Here is a 14,227-nt window from a genome sequence, read left to right on the forward strand (position 1 = left end):
ATCCCTTAGGCCAAATGCTCACTAACCCGGAAGGTCCACAAACGGAAACCGCGAGAGGCCCTCCGGGCGGCGGCACCAACGCCTCCGTGGCCCGAGGTCCGGTTGTGAGCGCAGCGGGCCCGTAGAGGGCGATCCCAGCCGGCCCCGCAGTCTGCAGGCCTAAGGTCGCCACCTCGGCCCAGCGGCGGGAAACCCCAGGAAGCTGGTTTCCGCGCGAAGGCAGCATTCGGGCCGGCGGGAAACGAGTTCGCGAAGCAGAAGGGTCCCCAAGGCCTTTCCTGGGTGGCCGGCCCCACCAGGCCGCGTGGCTGGCGGTGTCTGGCTGAGCGCGGTGAAGCGGGTTCATTTCCTTACGTGCTTTCTCACAAATTTAGGCCGCGCCCGCGCGCACGCACACCGCTTTTCATGATCATACAAGTGCACGTCAGAGTTTCTCATCTTTGGTGTGTTTTTGAGACTACAGAACCGAATCGGCTAAGCCTGAGGAGTCGCTCGCGCCCTGGGTCGCGAAACCGAGACCAAAGGTGCAACCCATGTGGGCGGCCTTGTAACCGCCAGACACCCGAAGACTAGAGGGCGTGTCTAGGGCCCAGGTGCACGCTGAGGCGCAAGTAACGGCTCTCGGCGGCCCCGCCCCTCCGCCCCGCCCTCCCCGCACCCGCCCATTTTAGTTCCCTCATGTCCATAGCCACTTCCCTGGTCGCTTCCTCTTTAAGGCGGAGCCCGGCGTAGATCTCGCGAGATCCGGGTTGGCGCCGTGACCTCCATGTGGGAGCTAGAGCTCTATAAGTAAACACTCCGCGCGGTGCAGACAAGGCTGTTTCTCATTTGTGAGGCGGGGGCTGCGAAAACAGCCGCGCTTCCGACTGGTTCCGGTTTCCTTCCCTCCTCAGCTCTCTTAGGTGGGCTCGCGGTCTAGTATTCGCCGCCGCCTGTCGGGCCCGGCGTCTGGTCGGTCTTCCTCGCTTGTGCGCGCGCTCGCCCGCCAGCCGCGGAGAGCCAGAGCAGCCGGGGAAGCGGCGCGGGCCGGGCGGGGCGCGGCGCCCGGAGCGCAGGGGGAGACAAAGCGAAGCCGGCCCCTTCTCCCGGCGCCGAGATGTGGATCCAGGTTCGCACCATCGACGGCTCCCAGACGCGCACCATTGAGGACGTGTCTCGGAAAGCCACAATTGAGGAGCTGCGCGAACGGGTGTGGGCGCTGTTCGACGTGCGGCCCGAGTGCCAGCGCCTCTTCTACCGGGGCAAACAGGTGAGGCGCGCCCACCGCACCCCTCTGGAAGCCGGAGCAAGGGCAGCGGGGCGCCACGGGGTTGCGTGGGCTGGGCGGGCCGGAGGGCTTGGTGCACGGCGCACGCAGAGCGCACCTAGCTCCACTTCGGGTGGGCAACCCTCGAGACTCAGAGTGCGGCCCTGCGCCCGCCTACGGGGCCTAGCGGGGTCCTGGCCGGCCCCGTTGCAGGTGCGCTCGGCGGGGGCGCCCCGAGCGCCGAGACCTCACCGCCCTTACCAAGTGGGTCAGCAGCCGCAGGCACAGCCCGCCAGAGCGCCTGGGTTCCCTCGCTTCCCGCGCTTGGTGGGGTCCGGGGCCCCTGCAGGGCGGGGACGGCAGCGGGCTCTGGCGGCCATGCCGAAGTGCGGGTGGGGAGGGTCGGAGGCCCCCGCTCCTGGCCGCGCTGACCCGGCTCACGGCTCGTATCGCTTCCGTATCTCTGCCGGGCTCCCGGCTCCCAAATAGGAGGGGAAACATACATTGCTCCCTCTGGGGCTCAAGACCCGAAGTCTGCCTCCTTACTGTGGAAGGGATTTATATATACTGAAGATTCGAAGGGTTTACAGAACTTTTGGCACTCGTTTCCCTCACCTTTTTTCCTAGAATCGAATCTGTTGTGGGGCAGATTAGAGACCTGGGCTAAAGAAGCTGTTGATGTAACCCGGGACAGGTTTAAACTGCCCAGTGTTTGCCAGGGGGGTTGTTCGCAGAGTGAAAAGCAGTGTAAAAGATTTCGTCTTGCTCTTATTTTTCACCTTCTAATTAGACCCCTCACTCAAGCTTTTAACACAGCAATTGGAGCATAGCCAGCGGTACATACTTGAAGGCTGAAAGTGTTTTTTGGCGGTGAGGGTGTCTGTGGGCGTCGCTGGTAGTTGAACAGTTTAGCCTTGGTCTGGTCCATTGAAGAAGATTTTTCCTACTCACATGGCCTGTACCTAGAGACCCAGACCCATCCTATTTTATTGCCTTTTTTTAAAAAAAAAAACAAAAACGTTAATCCACTAAAGAAGTTGGCATCCTCCAGTTGGTAGATCATAGTTTGGCTCCAATCCTGTGGTTTGAAATAAGTGTAACTCTCTTTGATTTGGTAGAAGTAGCCGTTTTCCTACAGCCAAAGGGTTTGATAGGAATATTTTTCTCCCCTTCCTAGGCTTACCCTTTGAAACCTGCCCAGAAATTTCAGAGAAACAAGATTACACTCTGAGAAAGAGCCAGGGGTTTTTTTGTTTTCAAGTAAACGATAGCGTCTTTGATATGTGTTAGTAGCCAGTTTTATATTGATCTTCTAGTGTTAGACTTGTAAAAACAGCTGTTCAATTTAATTGTAAACTTTGCTTTAGAAATAAATATCTGTGTATTAAAAACTATGTAGCTTTATATTGCTGTGCCTCCAGTGGCTGACACCTTTTTATCTTTTGGTCAAAAGCGAAAAGCATGTAATCAAGTTTATTGAATTTTATTTTCTAGCTAGGAACAATAGTACATGAATTCCTGGGATACTTTGGTGACTTCACCAGAGATAGAAATGAAGCGTGAAAATGTATTCCTGGGCGACACCCCTTACAGTCTAATTATCAAATATGATAAAAAGAAAATGTGCACCTGGCTGTCTTTAGGAGAAGGTAGGGATTGGGATAAATTCAAGGCAACAGGGTACATTTTCAGGAAACCAGGAGGCTGTTCCAGGTTCAGGGAAGAACTTGAGGATAACAACATTATGTACCTCCTAGCCCAGGACAGTTGATAACTCCCTACTTTGATTTCACTATAGGGATAAACCAGTAGGAATTAGGAATGGACCTTGGGTGCTGTACTTAGTTGGAGACAGAAGGAAGACATTGCTGAAGCTGTATTTGTTCCTTATGAGCTGACAGGTAGCCATGGCAGTGATTATTATCTCTATTCTCCTTTCCTCTTTGGTGTTCATAGTCCTTGGACAGGATAGTGTGTCCTACTATTGGATTGATGTCACAGGGCTGCCCTTATCCTGTAAAATGCCTTTGTGCTTATTAGAAAAAGGCCACCCCTTCCTCAAGATGCCTTACTTCCACATAGTGAAAAATGTCATAAATAAAAACAAATTTACAGTGTCCATGATGTAAATGGTCTCCCCCCTACCCCCACCTTTGTATGTTAGTCTGCTGCTTTTAATCCTTGGAAAACATCAGAATCACCTGTGGATATTTATTATAGATGCTCAGCTCACCCCAGAATTGCAAGTGGTTGAATTTAACAAGACCCCATGGGAGACTCTGATGAGCACCAGAGTTTGAAAATGAATGTTGAAGGATAGTCAGCCTCATACTAGTTTCTTACTGTTCGAAGTATGGTCCCTGGATCAGCAGGACCAACAGCATTAGCTTCACCTGGGAGCCTCACACCAGACCTACTGAAGTAGAATCTGTATTTTAACAAGGTCCCCAGGTGGTCTGTATGCAAATGAAGCTTGAGAAGCTCTGTAATTATGTGATTCTCTCTACTTTAGAGAGTCAGAATGGAGAGCCTCAATTCAGGGCTGTAAGTTCCAGTTAAAGTAGGGTAACCTCATTTGGATATTCTTCTCTGGGAAGTTGAGTTTACACCCTGGGGGTTGGGGGGTTTTTTTTAAGGAAGAGTTATATTGGTGGATCTATACATCTTTTTGAGAATCCAGAGCTTTTCCTACTTCGAAAGGATTCTCTTCCCGCTTCTCTTTCCTTCCCTGTATCACTGTAGGGACTCTTAGAATAGATTGTAGATGTGGGGTATGAACCAGAACTGAAGAAAAACTGAGTAGTTAGTTGCCTTTTGCCCCTGGACTCAGTTTTCACATGGAGTACAAAGTAAAAGTGTTTGCCTACTTAAAGGAGTGAGGGAGTGAGAGTGAGAGAGAGGGGAGGAGTGTATATGCTGTGAAAGTGTAATGCCCTCCACCTGCATCCCTTATTAGCCCCTTGGGAATGACTTCTCTGCCTTCTCAGCCACTGCCAATTGGTGTTTGCTTCCTAGTTTTCCCTTGCAGCACTGTTGCCGTTCTTACTGTTACCTGGAATTTCTTTAACCCAATTCAAGGAAAAAATTCTAGGACTAGTCCTGCCTCTCTAATATTGTAAATTCTGCAGCCCCATCTTCTAGGATGGCAGTTATCAAACATTTTCTGCTGTGAGACATTGATGGACTGTAGTTAAATGCATGAAACCCATAGGTGTTTGTAATTTCCAAATTACCCAGTCCTTTTCTCCCCCACTCAGCATACTTTAAGTGCAGGTAATTTTCAATCAATACTTTCATTAAATTTGGGAGAACTTTAGTACTTATTCTTATTTTTTTTAGCTGTGCAGCTTGCAAGATCTTGGTTCCCTGACCAGGGATCAAACTTGGGCCCTCCACAGTGAAAGCTCAGACTCCTAAGCACTGGACTGCCAGGGAATTTCCAGTACTTTTAAAATAACATTCCAACAGTCTTCGCAACTCTTCACAATAGCCTAACTCTGTGGAACTTTCAGTGTGGTGAATAATAATCACTGTTTCAGGAAAACTGGGAGGGTACCTATGAATTAGGAAGCACTATATAATCTGGGTAAAAGTCGCTATCCTAGCGAGCGTGAGTAATTGAGGAAAAGTGGTTACTTGTTATTGTGGGCCTAATTTCTATTACAGGGCTTCATGCCTTCATATGCTTAGCGCTTCACTATGACTTAAGATACTACTTTTCCTTTCAAACCAAGTCTCACTTTAAGCAGCTTATATTTACTCTGATCACTTCCTAGAAACTAGTCAGAGGGGTTGGGTATAAGAATGCCCCCAAGGTCCCTCTCACTGACTCCTCAAATTTCAGTGGAAGTGTTTATGGAAATACTTTGGATTTCCAATTATTTCATCACCTTAACAGCTGTCTTCATTTTGGGGCATGCCCTACCAGTTAATTTGCATGTTCTGTGCTGTTAGTTTTTTCCCTACTTTGAACATGACATTTTTTTGTAGTTGTCATAATGTGCAACAGCTGTATGTTTAATCAAAGTTGCGCTTTTTCAGCTGTTACAGAATTGGTGTGTTCTTACTTGGGGGTGAGGGGGGAGGGGAGGGGATGCTGTTGGAGAAAGTCAAAATGAAGGTGTGAATGTGTAGTTTTTTGCTTCTTGAGGTTTTCCCAGGAGTTCAGGATTAGGAGTTCTTGTTTTTTTAATCAGATAAGCCATGTTAACATCATGTCCCTATAAGGGCTTATCTGCTTACTGACTTGGAAGACTCCTTAGACTTATTTGAAATAAGTATGTTAACTAATCTGTGAGATAATGTCTCATTTAATTCCCCCACTGGAAAATTTGAATTTCTCAGTCCCTTGTTCTGTTTAACGGTGTGAACACCTGTAGAGTGCAGGATTGTGCCAAGTGTATTCTTGGACCACTTGAATTAAAGTTACCTTACGTAGTACATTAGTAAGTTTGTCATTCAAGGACAGATGCTCATTCTTTTCTCTTTGGTTGACTTCCCACATACGGCTTTATTGTGTTAGAGCTGTGAATGGTGACAGGTATTACATGCAAAGAGGGAAGAATGACTAGGGATTAAATTGGTAATGTTTCCGGGGAAATGGTAGTTCTGAACTTCAAGGAGTTTAGAGAAATGGCCAACTGACTTTTATAAAGAAACAAAATGGAGACTTAGTTTCCTAGGCCTTCCGTAACAAAGTACCAAACCCTAGGTGGGTTAAGACAACAAATTTATTGTCCAGCAGTTCTGGAAGCTGGAAGCCAGAACTCAGGTTGTCAGCAGGGCCATGCCATCTCTGGCTCTAAGGAAGAATCCTTCCTTGCTTCCTTTAGCTTCTTGATGTTTGCTAGCAGTCCTTGGTGTTCTTGGCTTGTAAATGTGTCACTCCAGTCACGTGGCTATTTTCTCCCCTTGTGTCTGTCCAAATTTAAACTTTTTATAAGGACACCAATCACAATGGATTAGGGCCCACCCTTTTCATCTAGTTTTAACTTGATTACATCTGTAAAGATCCTATTTCCAAATAAATAAGGTCTCATTCTGAGTTACTTGGGATTAGGACTTCACCGTATTTGGGAGGGGTTGGGGGTGGGGCTGGTGGATGCCATTCAGTCCTTTATAGAGACCCTGCCAAAATACGGGTAAGTTGCAAGATAATTTATTCACTAGTCATCCTGGAATACTTTTCATAATACAACTTGATCGCCTTTACAGAGAACTTTGAGCAAGTTGGAGTAGCATAAGCAAGAATTGTAATTATTCCTGCTTGAATTTTTTTTGCTTGATTTTTAAAAATTACTGCTTCAGAAAGATAAAATGGTTAAATGTCCTTATGAACACAAGGTCATAAAACAGTTCACTTTCAAAATTCACCTTTCTTGTAGATTCATTAAAATACACAAAACTTGAAGTTTAGAGTTTTTCTGCCTAGGTGATGAGGTCACAGCAGCAGTGATAACATTTTTGGTTTCAGTGGCTATCAGTTTTCCCTATAGTTGATATAGAATGATTCTTAAGAATTTATTGAGGTCCTGAAAAGATGTTGTCATCAGAGGCCATAGGAATGGCTTCACAATCACTAAATTTCAGTGCTCTGTATTTTATTTTAATAATTTAGCTAGGACATTTGAGTAACTAAGGATGTAGAAAGATTGAGTTTTGAGAGAAGCATTTTAATCTTTTTCTATCCTTTTTTTCTAGTTAGAAAATGGATATACTTTATTTGATTATGATGTTGGACTGAATGATATAATTCAGCTGCTAGTTCGTCCAGACCCTGACCTTCCTAGCACATCTAAACAGACTGATGTACAGGCCAAACCCTGTTCTAATAGTCCACCTAAAGTAAAGAAAACCCCAAGGGTGGGACCTTCCGGTCAGCCGTCTACATCAACTCGTGATTTTCTTATTGATCCTGGCATTGGACTATACAAGGTATGTTGTCTTCCTCAGACTTCTGGTTAATTGTGAGAATATAGATATGTTCTCTTCAGGGTGTTGTGAACAAGAAAACATTGATTGCTGTTTGAGAGTAAAGATTGGGCTGTTAATATTTTAACTTTTAAAAGTAATCTTGAAATACTAGTGAAAGATATATAGGCAAATGTATAAAATGTGTATGTACAGTACAGAGAATAATAAAGCAAACACCTGTGTAATTCCACCAAGGTTAAGCAGTTCCTTTTTAAAGCCTCCTGTGTGCCCCTACCAGAACACATCTCCCTCTCTTTCCCTAAGAGGTAAACTACTTTTTCTCACTACTCTGGTCATTTTATTTTTCTTTAGTGTTAACTACTTATGTATGTATCTCTAAACAATGTTTTGTTTTGCCTGTATTTGAACTTTTACTTTTTTGCATATAGATATTTTATTTTTCACTATTATGTTATTCCGTTTTATTAACATGCCACAATACATTTATCTAATCCATGATTAATAGGTATTTGGGCTGTTTCCAGTTTTAGCTGTTTTAAACTGTGCTGTTTTGAACCAACTCTGTGTATCCTGGTATACATGTTCAAGAATTTCTTTAGGAATTTTTACCTAGAAATAAAAGTGCTGGTGGAACTTCAGTGCATATTGTATCTGTAGATCAGCTTGGAGAATTGACATCTTTACAATGTTGAGTCCTTCATTCATGAATGATAGATGTCTCCATTAATTTAGATCTTTGACATGTTTCTCAATTACTTTTCTGTTTACATACCTTTGACTTATTTCTATTAGCTTTGTTTTTGATGGTTGCCTTTTAAAATTGCAGTTTGTTTGGTATGTAGAAATGCAATTGATTTATTTATTGACCTTTGTTATCTAGCAACCTCTTCAAATTCTAGTAAATTTTGTGGGAATAATTGACAGTTTTGCTCCATCTTTTTCTATCCTTATATTTTTTCTTAATTCTTACTGGTTGGGATAAACTGGGACCCAAACTTAATTTTCAGAGCCTTTTCAAGGCAAAAAATTAAAGATTGGTAGACAAAATGAATTAAGAAAATGCAAATAGAGATCTATGGAAAAATGCAAACAGATCCATAAAAATGGAAAGAATCAAAACTGGCAAAGAGTTGTATCAAAGTACCTGGCCTGGCTACACTGAGGAATTGCTTTAAACCCATGACGATATCTAAATTGACCCACAAATGTAAAAAAAAAGCTTTCATTTGTTCTATAAATTTAGTGTAATATTGATACTTGAAACATGATAAAAAGCACACTAGTATCACTACATATTGATGTAAAACCTAAGTTATGTTTTACAAATAAAATTATAACTATATTAGAAGACCATACCTTGACTAATTGTGGTTTGTCAGGAAGTGGGATAGTTCATTTTTAAGAAATATTTTAATATTTCATATTAATAAACCAAAGAAAACAAATGATCTAATCTGTTTTCTTCATCTAAATAAAAATTTGAATTCATTTCTGATTTTTTAAAAAAATCCTTGGTAACAGGAACAGATGGAATAGATGAATATTTTAAACCACACCCAGCATCATGCTTAATGGTGGGGAAAAGCCACAAACATTCCCATTAAAGACAGGAGCCAGACAAAGAAGCCCGTTAATGCTATTGTTTAACATCTTTCTAGAAGTGCTAGATGATACAGGTAAGCAGAAAACAAAGTGTTGTAAATACTGGAGAAGGCAGTCTTTACTTAGGAATACCTGGAAAGCTGAGAAGATACCTTAGAGCATTATGAGCCATCAGCAGAGTGGCTGTTGAAATACCAGTAGCTTTCCTTACTGTGATCATTTAGTACAAGAAAAAAGTATAGTAACAAAACAAAAGTCTGCGAATAAACTTACATGATATGCACAAAACTTACATAAATTAGTGCCTTATGTAGTGCTCACAGTTCAGATTGAATTGTTAATATTGAAAGCCCACTTGCCAAATTGTTGTCTATGTCACTCATTGATTTCATCACTCTTTCAGTTACCAAAACTTTCTACTTGATATTTTTTCACATTATTTTAAAAATAAACTTGTTAGTTTAGAACAGTTTCAGATTTACAGCATAATTGGGAAGATACTACAGTTTTTCCATATATCCCACACCTGGTTTGCCCTGTTGTTAACATCTAACATTAGTGTGTGGCACGTTTGTTATAATTAATGAACCATATCTCATTAGCTTGTACCTAATGTCTTTTATGTTCCAGAATCCCATCTAGGACACCATATTACATTTACATTAGTATTATACTAAGATAGTTGTCACGTCTCCTTAAGCTCCTCTTGGCTGTGGCAGTTTCTCAGACTTTGTATTTGATGATCTTGACAGTTTTGAGGAGTACTGGTCAGGTATTTTGTAAAATGCCATGTTAGGATTCATTTGTTTTCCTCATCATTAGACTGGATTTACATATTTTGGGAGGAAGAGCACAGAGGTGAAGTGCTATTTTCATCACATATCTAGGGCACTGTACTGTCAACATTCTATTTGGTGATTATAATTTAGGTTTTACATCAGTAGTAACTTACTACTGTTGATGTGAACCATAATCACCCGGCCAAGGTGTAGTGTGTGTCACATTTCTTCACTGTCAGTTTACTTTCCCCCACCCCCCTTTACATACTTTTTTTTTTTGAGATGAAGTCATTATATGCAGCCCAAACTGCATGTAGTCAGATTATCTACAAAAATTATTGGGAATTCTTTTATGCGGGAGACTTGTCTCTTCATTTCCTCAGTCATTTATTGACATCAGTATGGATATTTTTTCTCCTGTGTCCCTTCCATATACCCCCATTATTTTGGGTTCCTTTGATTTTCGTTGAAGCGCTTTCTTTCTGGCACTAGCGCTAGCGCTTTTCTTTCGGGCTCATCTTGTAAGTTTCCTGCCCCAGTCCTGCAGTCAACCATTTCTCCAAGGAGCCTTGGTTCCTTTAATTGGAGAACGGTATTGGAAACTAAGATCTGGGCTCTAGGTGCTCCTTGCTACTGGGGTGTCCTTGATTTTAGGGCCCTCAGCTGACAGAGCAAGGAAATACATGCAGTATGTATAATAACTCCTGTATATCCATGTATCTATAAATATTTATGTAACCATCTGTGTCCATATTAAGCTTACATTATTACATTTTAACTTTTAAGGGCAACAGTTTAGAAGCTGCTACTTTTGACTTGATTTGTTTTGGGCCATGTAGGTATGAATTTGTTTTCATAGGAGAGGACCAGCTTATGAATCTGCAGATCTGAGATTAAGCAAGGTTAAGTAGTTAAGGTCAATTTAAATTCTCTGTTTAGCACACTTCTCAATACCCAGTTGTGTCCCCTCCCCCAAACTAATTCAGACAAGCATCATGAGAAACTACTTCTCTTAGCAGATCTTTGCTTTTTATTTGCAGTGTTAGCACTTTGGCTGTCAACTATCTCTAGTACTTGGTTTTGTTTTTTAAACATCTCTTATATTTCGTATTAATATATAGCATAGATGTTAAGGACTTGAGCTTTGTTGTCAACCTTGGTTTCAAATTTCAATTCAGCCACGTTCTGAGTTGGACAAATTTGGCAAGTAAGTACATTGTCTCCCTTTCCTCATTTAGAAATACACTTGGAACCTGGCATGTGAACTCTCAAAAGGCTACTGTTATTTGTAAAGTAATATGTTTAGTCAAAGCTGCACTTAACCTTCCTCTTTAGTTGAAGAGACTAACACAAACTTGCTTTTTTGGGTGAAGCTCGGTAATTGTCATAGATATTTGAAATTTTGACTAGTGACTTTTTCATATAGAAGGGTTTATTTCTGGATAATCCATTCATTGAATATTTAGATATTTAGTGTATATTTGTACTGGGTACTAGAAATGAGGGGTAAACAGATGATATTGCCCTCTGCCTTCATAATTATATTAGATATTCTTTTGGGCTAGCCTGAAAATGCTCAGAGGCTTCTACTTTTGACTTATTTTGAGTTTGCTTTGAATTTTGTCTGTTTTCCTTAGAGCGAGTCTCTGAATAGTGAGTATATCAAAATTTCATTAAATTGTGTCTGAATCATTTAAAAATTGGGAGGTTTTTTTTTCCTCTTCATGAATTCTTGCCTATGTAATTTTTTGCTTTATAAAGATTTTTCTCTATGGATGAGCAAACAGATTTGGAGGCTTTCCCTTCCTTTTGCCTAAGAATATTTTTGGACCTCATGATAAGCAGGCACAAAAAGTGGATTTTCAAAGTAGTGTACTCAAAACAGACATAGGTAAACATTTAAACTTTAAGATGAAATTTTAATCTGAAGTTGTTATCCAGTATCAGTCTTGTTTTGCCCTATTTGATAACTTTGAGTGATATTTGGTCAATTTCAGATAGCTTTTCATACGTTGTAAGAAACCAGATATCACTATCACGTTTAGAAAGTCTGTGGAAGATTGCAGAGGCTGGGTCCATCCATTCCCATTGTACAACACATTGAATCACACTGGCTCTAGGAAGTAATTTATTTTGTGAAACCAGGTGGACCTCTGATGCCTAAATTGGTTTTAATTCTGGTTTTTAGATGTGGAAGCTTTGTATGACTCACATCAGATCTTACTGTTGAAATGACTCATTCTGGCTTAAATAATAACTGTTTAGCATGATGATAGTAAGCTTTTAGGATTTAGCTAAGTGTGTGGCACTGTTAAAACTTTTTACATGTCTATGCTTATTGTAGCAAATAAAGAGGAAAATTATCAGTAATTACTAAGTAAAAATCATGGATTTCCTATATTTCCTGTCTTGTCTATAGTGCAGTGCTGCTTTATTTAACCTTGTTGATCATGAAATGTAATAGACAACAAATAAGAGTAGAACTTAACAAGATATTATGAAGTCAGTGTCCATAAATACCACTCAAATTAAGAAATAGAACAGCAGTACGCCAGGAGCTTCTCATGTGCCCCTCTTGATTAAACTCCCTCCTCCCTAGTTGTAACTACTACCCAAACTTCTATGGTAGTCAATACTTTACTTTTTATTAGCTTTAACCTTTTATTATACTTAACCTCTTAATAACATTTAACCTATGTATGCATCGCTAATTTTCCTCTTTCTGAACTTTATATAAATGGAACCGTATTGTGTTTTGATTTGTAACTCTGAAGAAACACGGTATAATGAGAGAATCATGTTCAGAGTTAGAGAAACCTTTATCAACTTAGCTCCCATTTCTAGCTGTGTATCTTCTGAGGGCAAGTGTATTTCACTTCTGAACCTAATTGGAAAATAAGAATGACGTTGCATTGTAATTTTTAAAGGAGGTAACGTATATAATGTTAAATGGCTAATGTATTTACTAAATAAGCATGGTATGGTAATAAGACCGACCATACTATGAGTTTTAATAAGTTTTAACATAGGACATATGTTGATACTTAGTGGAAGGAGAGTTATTTCATTTGTTCCTACTATATGTTTGCTAGGTTGGCACATCATACAGATTTGTCACCTACTCTCGATATACTGCAAAGTATGTTACTTTATAAAAGAAGCTGAGGCTGGGACAGGTTAAGTAACTTGTTCAAGGTTACATCTAGTAGGTGATAAGCAAGGGCTTAAACTGAGGTTTATCTGCAGAGCTTGTGTGTTTTCCACAGAACATACAAAGTGCTACAGCTAGCTATGGTAATTTCTCAAGTATTTGCTCTTGGTACTGTTTTATTTTTTAATGATTTTTCCTTGCCTCTCATACTTGGGTTTTTTTTGTTTGTTTGGGTTTTTATCAAATACTTGGACATGAAAGACTCTTCTCTAAATGTGGCTACAGGCATATCTTGGAGATAATACGGGTTTGGCTCCAGACGACCACAAAAAAGAATATCAGTAAAGAAGTCAAACAAGTTTTTTGTTTTCCAGTGCATACAAAAATTACATTTACACTATACTATAGCCTATTAAGTGTACAACAGCATAATTTCTTTTAAAAGTGTACATACCTTAATTTTAAAATGCTTTATTAAAAAATAACCATCTAAGCCTTCAGCAAGTCGTGATCTTTTTGCTGGTGGGAGGTCTTGCATCCGTGTTGATGACTGCTGGCTGATCCAGGATGGTGGTGGCTGTGGCAGTTTCTTAAATAAGACAACAGTGAAACTTTGTCATAGATTGACTCTTCCTTTTACAAACAAGTTTTCTGTAGCATACAAGGCTGTTGGATAGCATTTTACTAACAGTAGAACTTGTTTCAAAATCGGAGTTGAGTCCTCAAACCCCACCACTGCTTTATCAACTAAGTTTATATAGTATTCTAAATCCTTTGCTGTTTCAACAATCTTTACAGCATCTTCAGCAGGAGTAGCTTCCATCTCAAGAAACTACTTTCTTTGCTCATTCATAAGAAGCAACTCCTTATCCATTCAAGTTTTACCATGAGATTACAGCAATTCACCCACATCTTCAGGATCCACTTCTAATTCTAGCTCTCTTGCTATTTCCATCACATTGAAGTCCTGAACCCCTCAAAGTCATCCATGAGGGTTGGAATCAATGTATTCTAAATCCTATTAATGTTGATATTTTGACCTCTTCCCATGAATCACAAATGTCCTTAATGGCATCGAGAACGGTCAGTTTTTTCCAGAAGGTTTTCAGTCAGCTTTGCTGAGATCCATCAGAGGAATCACTATGGTAGCTATAGCCTTACAAAATGTATACTAATGAATAGTAGCAAAAACATAAGCTTTAAGGTCAAGGTGTCTTCAAATCCTAGTTTTACATTTTATTAACTTTCATTTGGAGCAAGTTAACTTGTCAGAGCCTTAAATTCTTATCCTGTAAAATATGATTTATTAATTATTAAGGTTAGTTAGACAAGCCTAACTAAAGGAGCCTTGCATAATACCTGGTATATGGGTATTAACTTCAGTACATACTAACCCCCACCCCTACCCCATGTGATACCATCCGTCAGAGTTCTGTTGGATACCTTAAGTGGTCTTAGACCCTCAGGAAGAGCTAGCTTGATTAGGTAGTGATCTTGTATTAGTAATGTCTGTTT

At 40.7% G+C, this 14,227-nt stretch overlaps 2 protein-coding genes across 6 annotated transcripts in view; one reads left to right on the plus strand and one right to left on the minus strand.

Annotated features, from left to right (window-relative positions):
• The window catches only part of RANBP6 (RAN binding protein 6), a 318,886-nt gene extending 318,427 nt beyond the window's left edge, over positions 1-459 (minus strand). The window contains exon 1 of one of the 3 annotated variants that reach the window (XM_030877148.2): positions 27-358. The gene's annotated coding sequence lies outside the window, so the exon portion shown is untranslated. Of the gene's footprint in view, positions 1-26 lie in introns of all 3 variants that reach the window. The other 2 variants (XM_030877149.2, XM_030877150.3) reach the window with 2 other exon arrangements.
• A 288-nt stretch (positions 460-747) lies between these two features.
• The window catches only part of UHRF2 (ubiquitin like with PHD and ring finger domains 2), a 74,549-nt gene continuing 61,069 nt past the window's right edge, over positions 748-14,227 (plus strand). For all 3 annotated transcript variants that reach the window (XR_004043718.2, XR_009564328.1, XM_030877151.3), the window contains exons 1-2: positions 748-1,249; positions 6,947-7,180. Coding sequence is in view for 1 of the 3 variants with exons in the window: in XM_030877151.3 (XP_030733011.1) it covers positions 1,097-1,249; positions 6,947-7,180 (387 nt within the window). In the remaining 2 variants the exon portion in view is untranslated. The remainder of the gene's footprint in view (positions 1,250-6,946; positions 7,181-14,227) is intronic.

The sequence above is a fragment of the Globicephala melas genome, chromosome 6 (genome assembly GCF_963455315.2).
Source record: "Globicephala melas chromosome 6, mGloMel1.2, whole genome shotgun sequence".
In the NCBI taxonomy this organism is placed as follows: Eukaryota; Metazoa; Chordata; class Mammalia; order Artiodactyla; family Delphinidae; genus Globicephala; species Globicephala melas.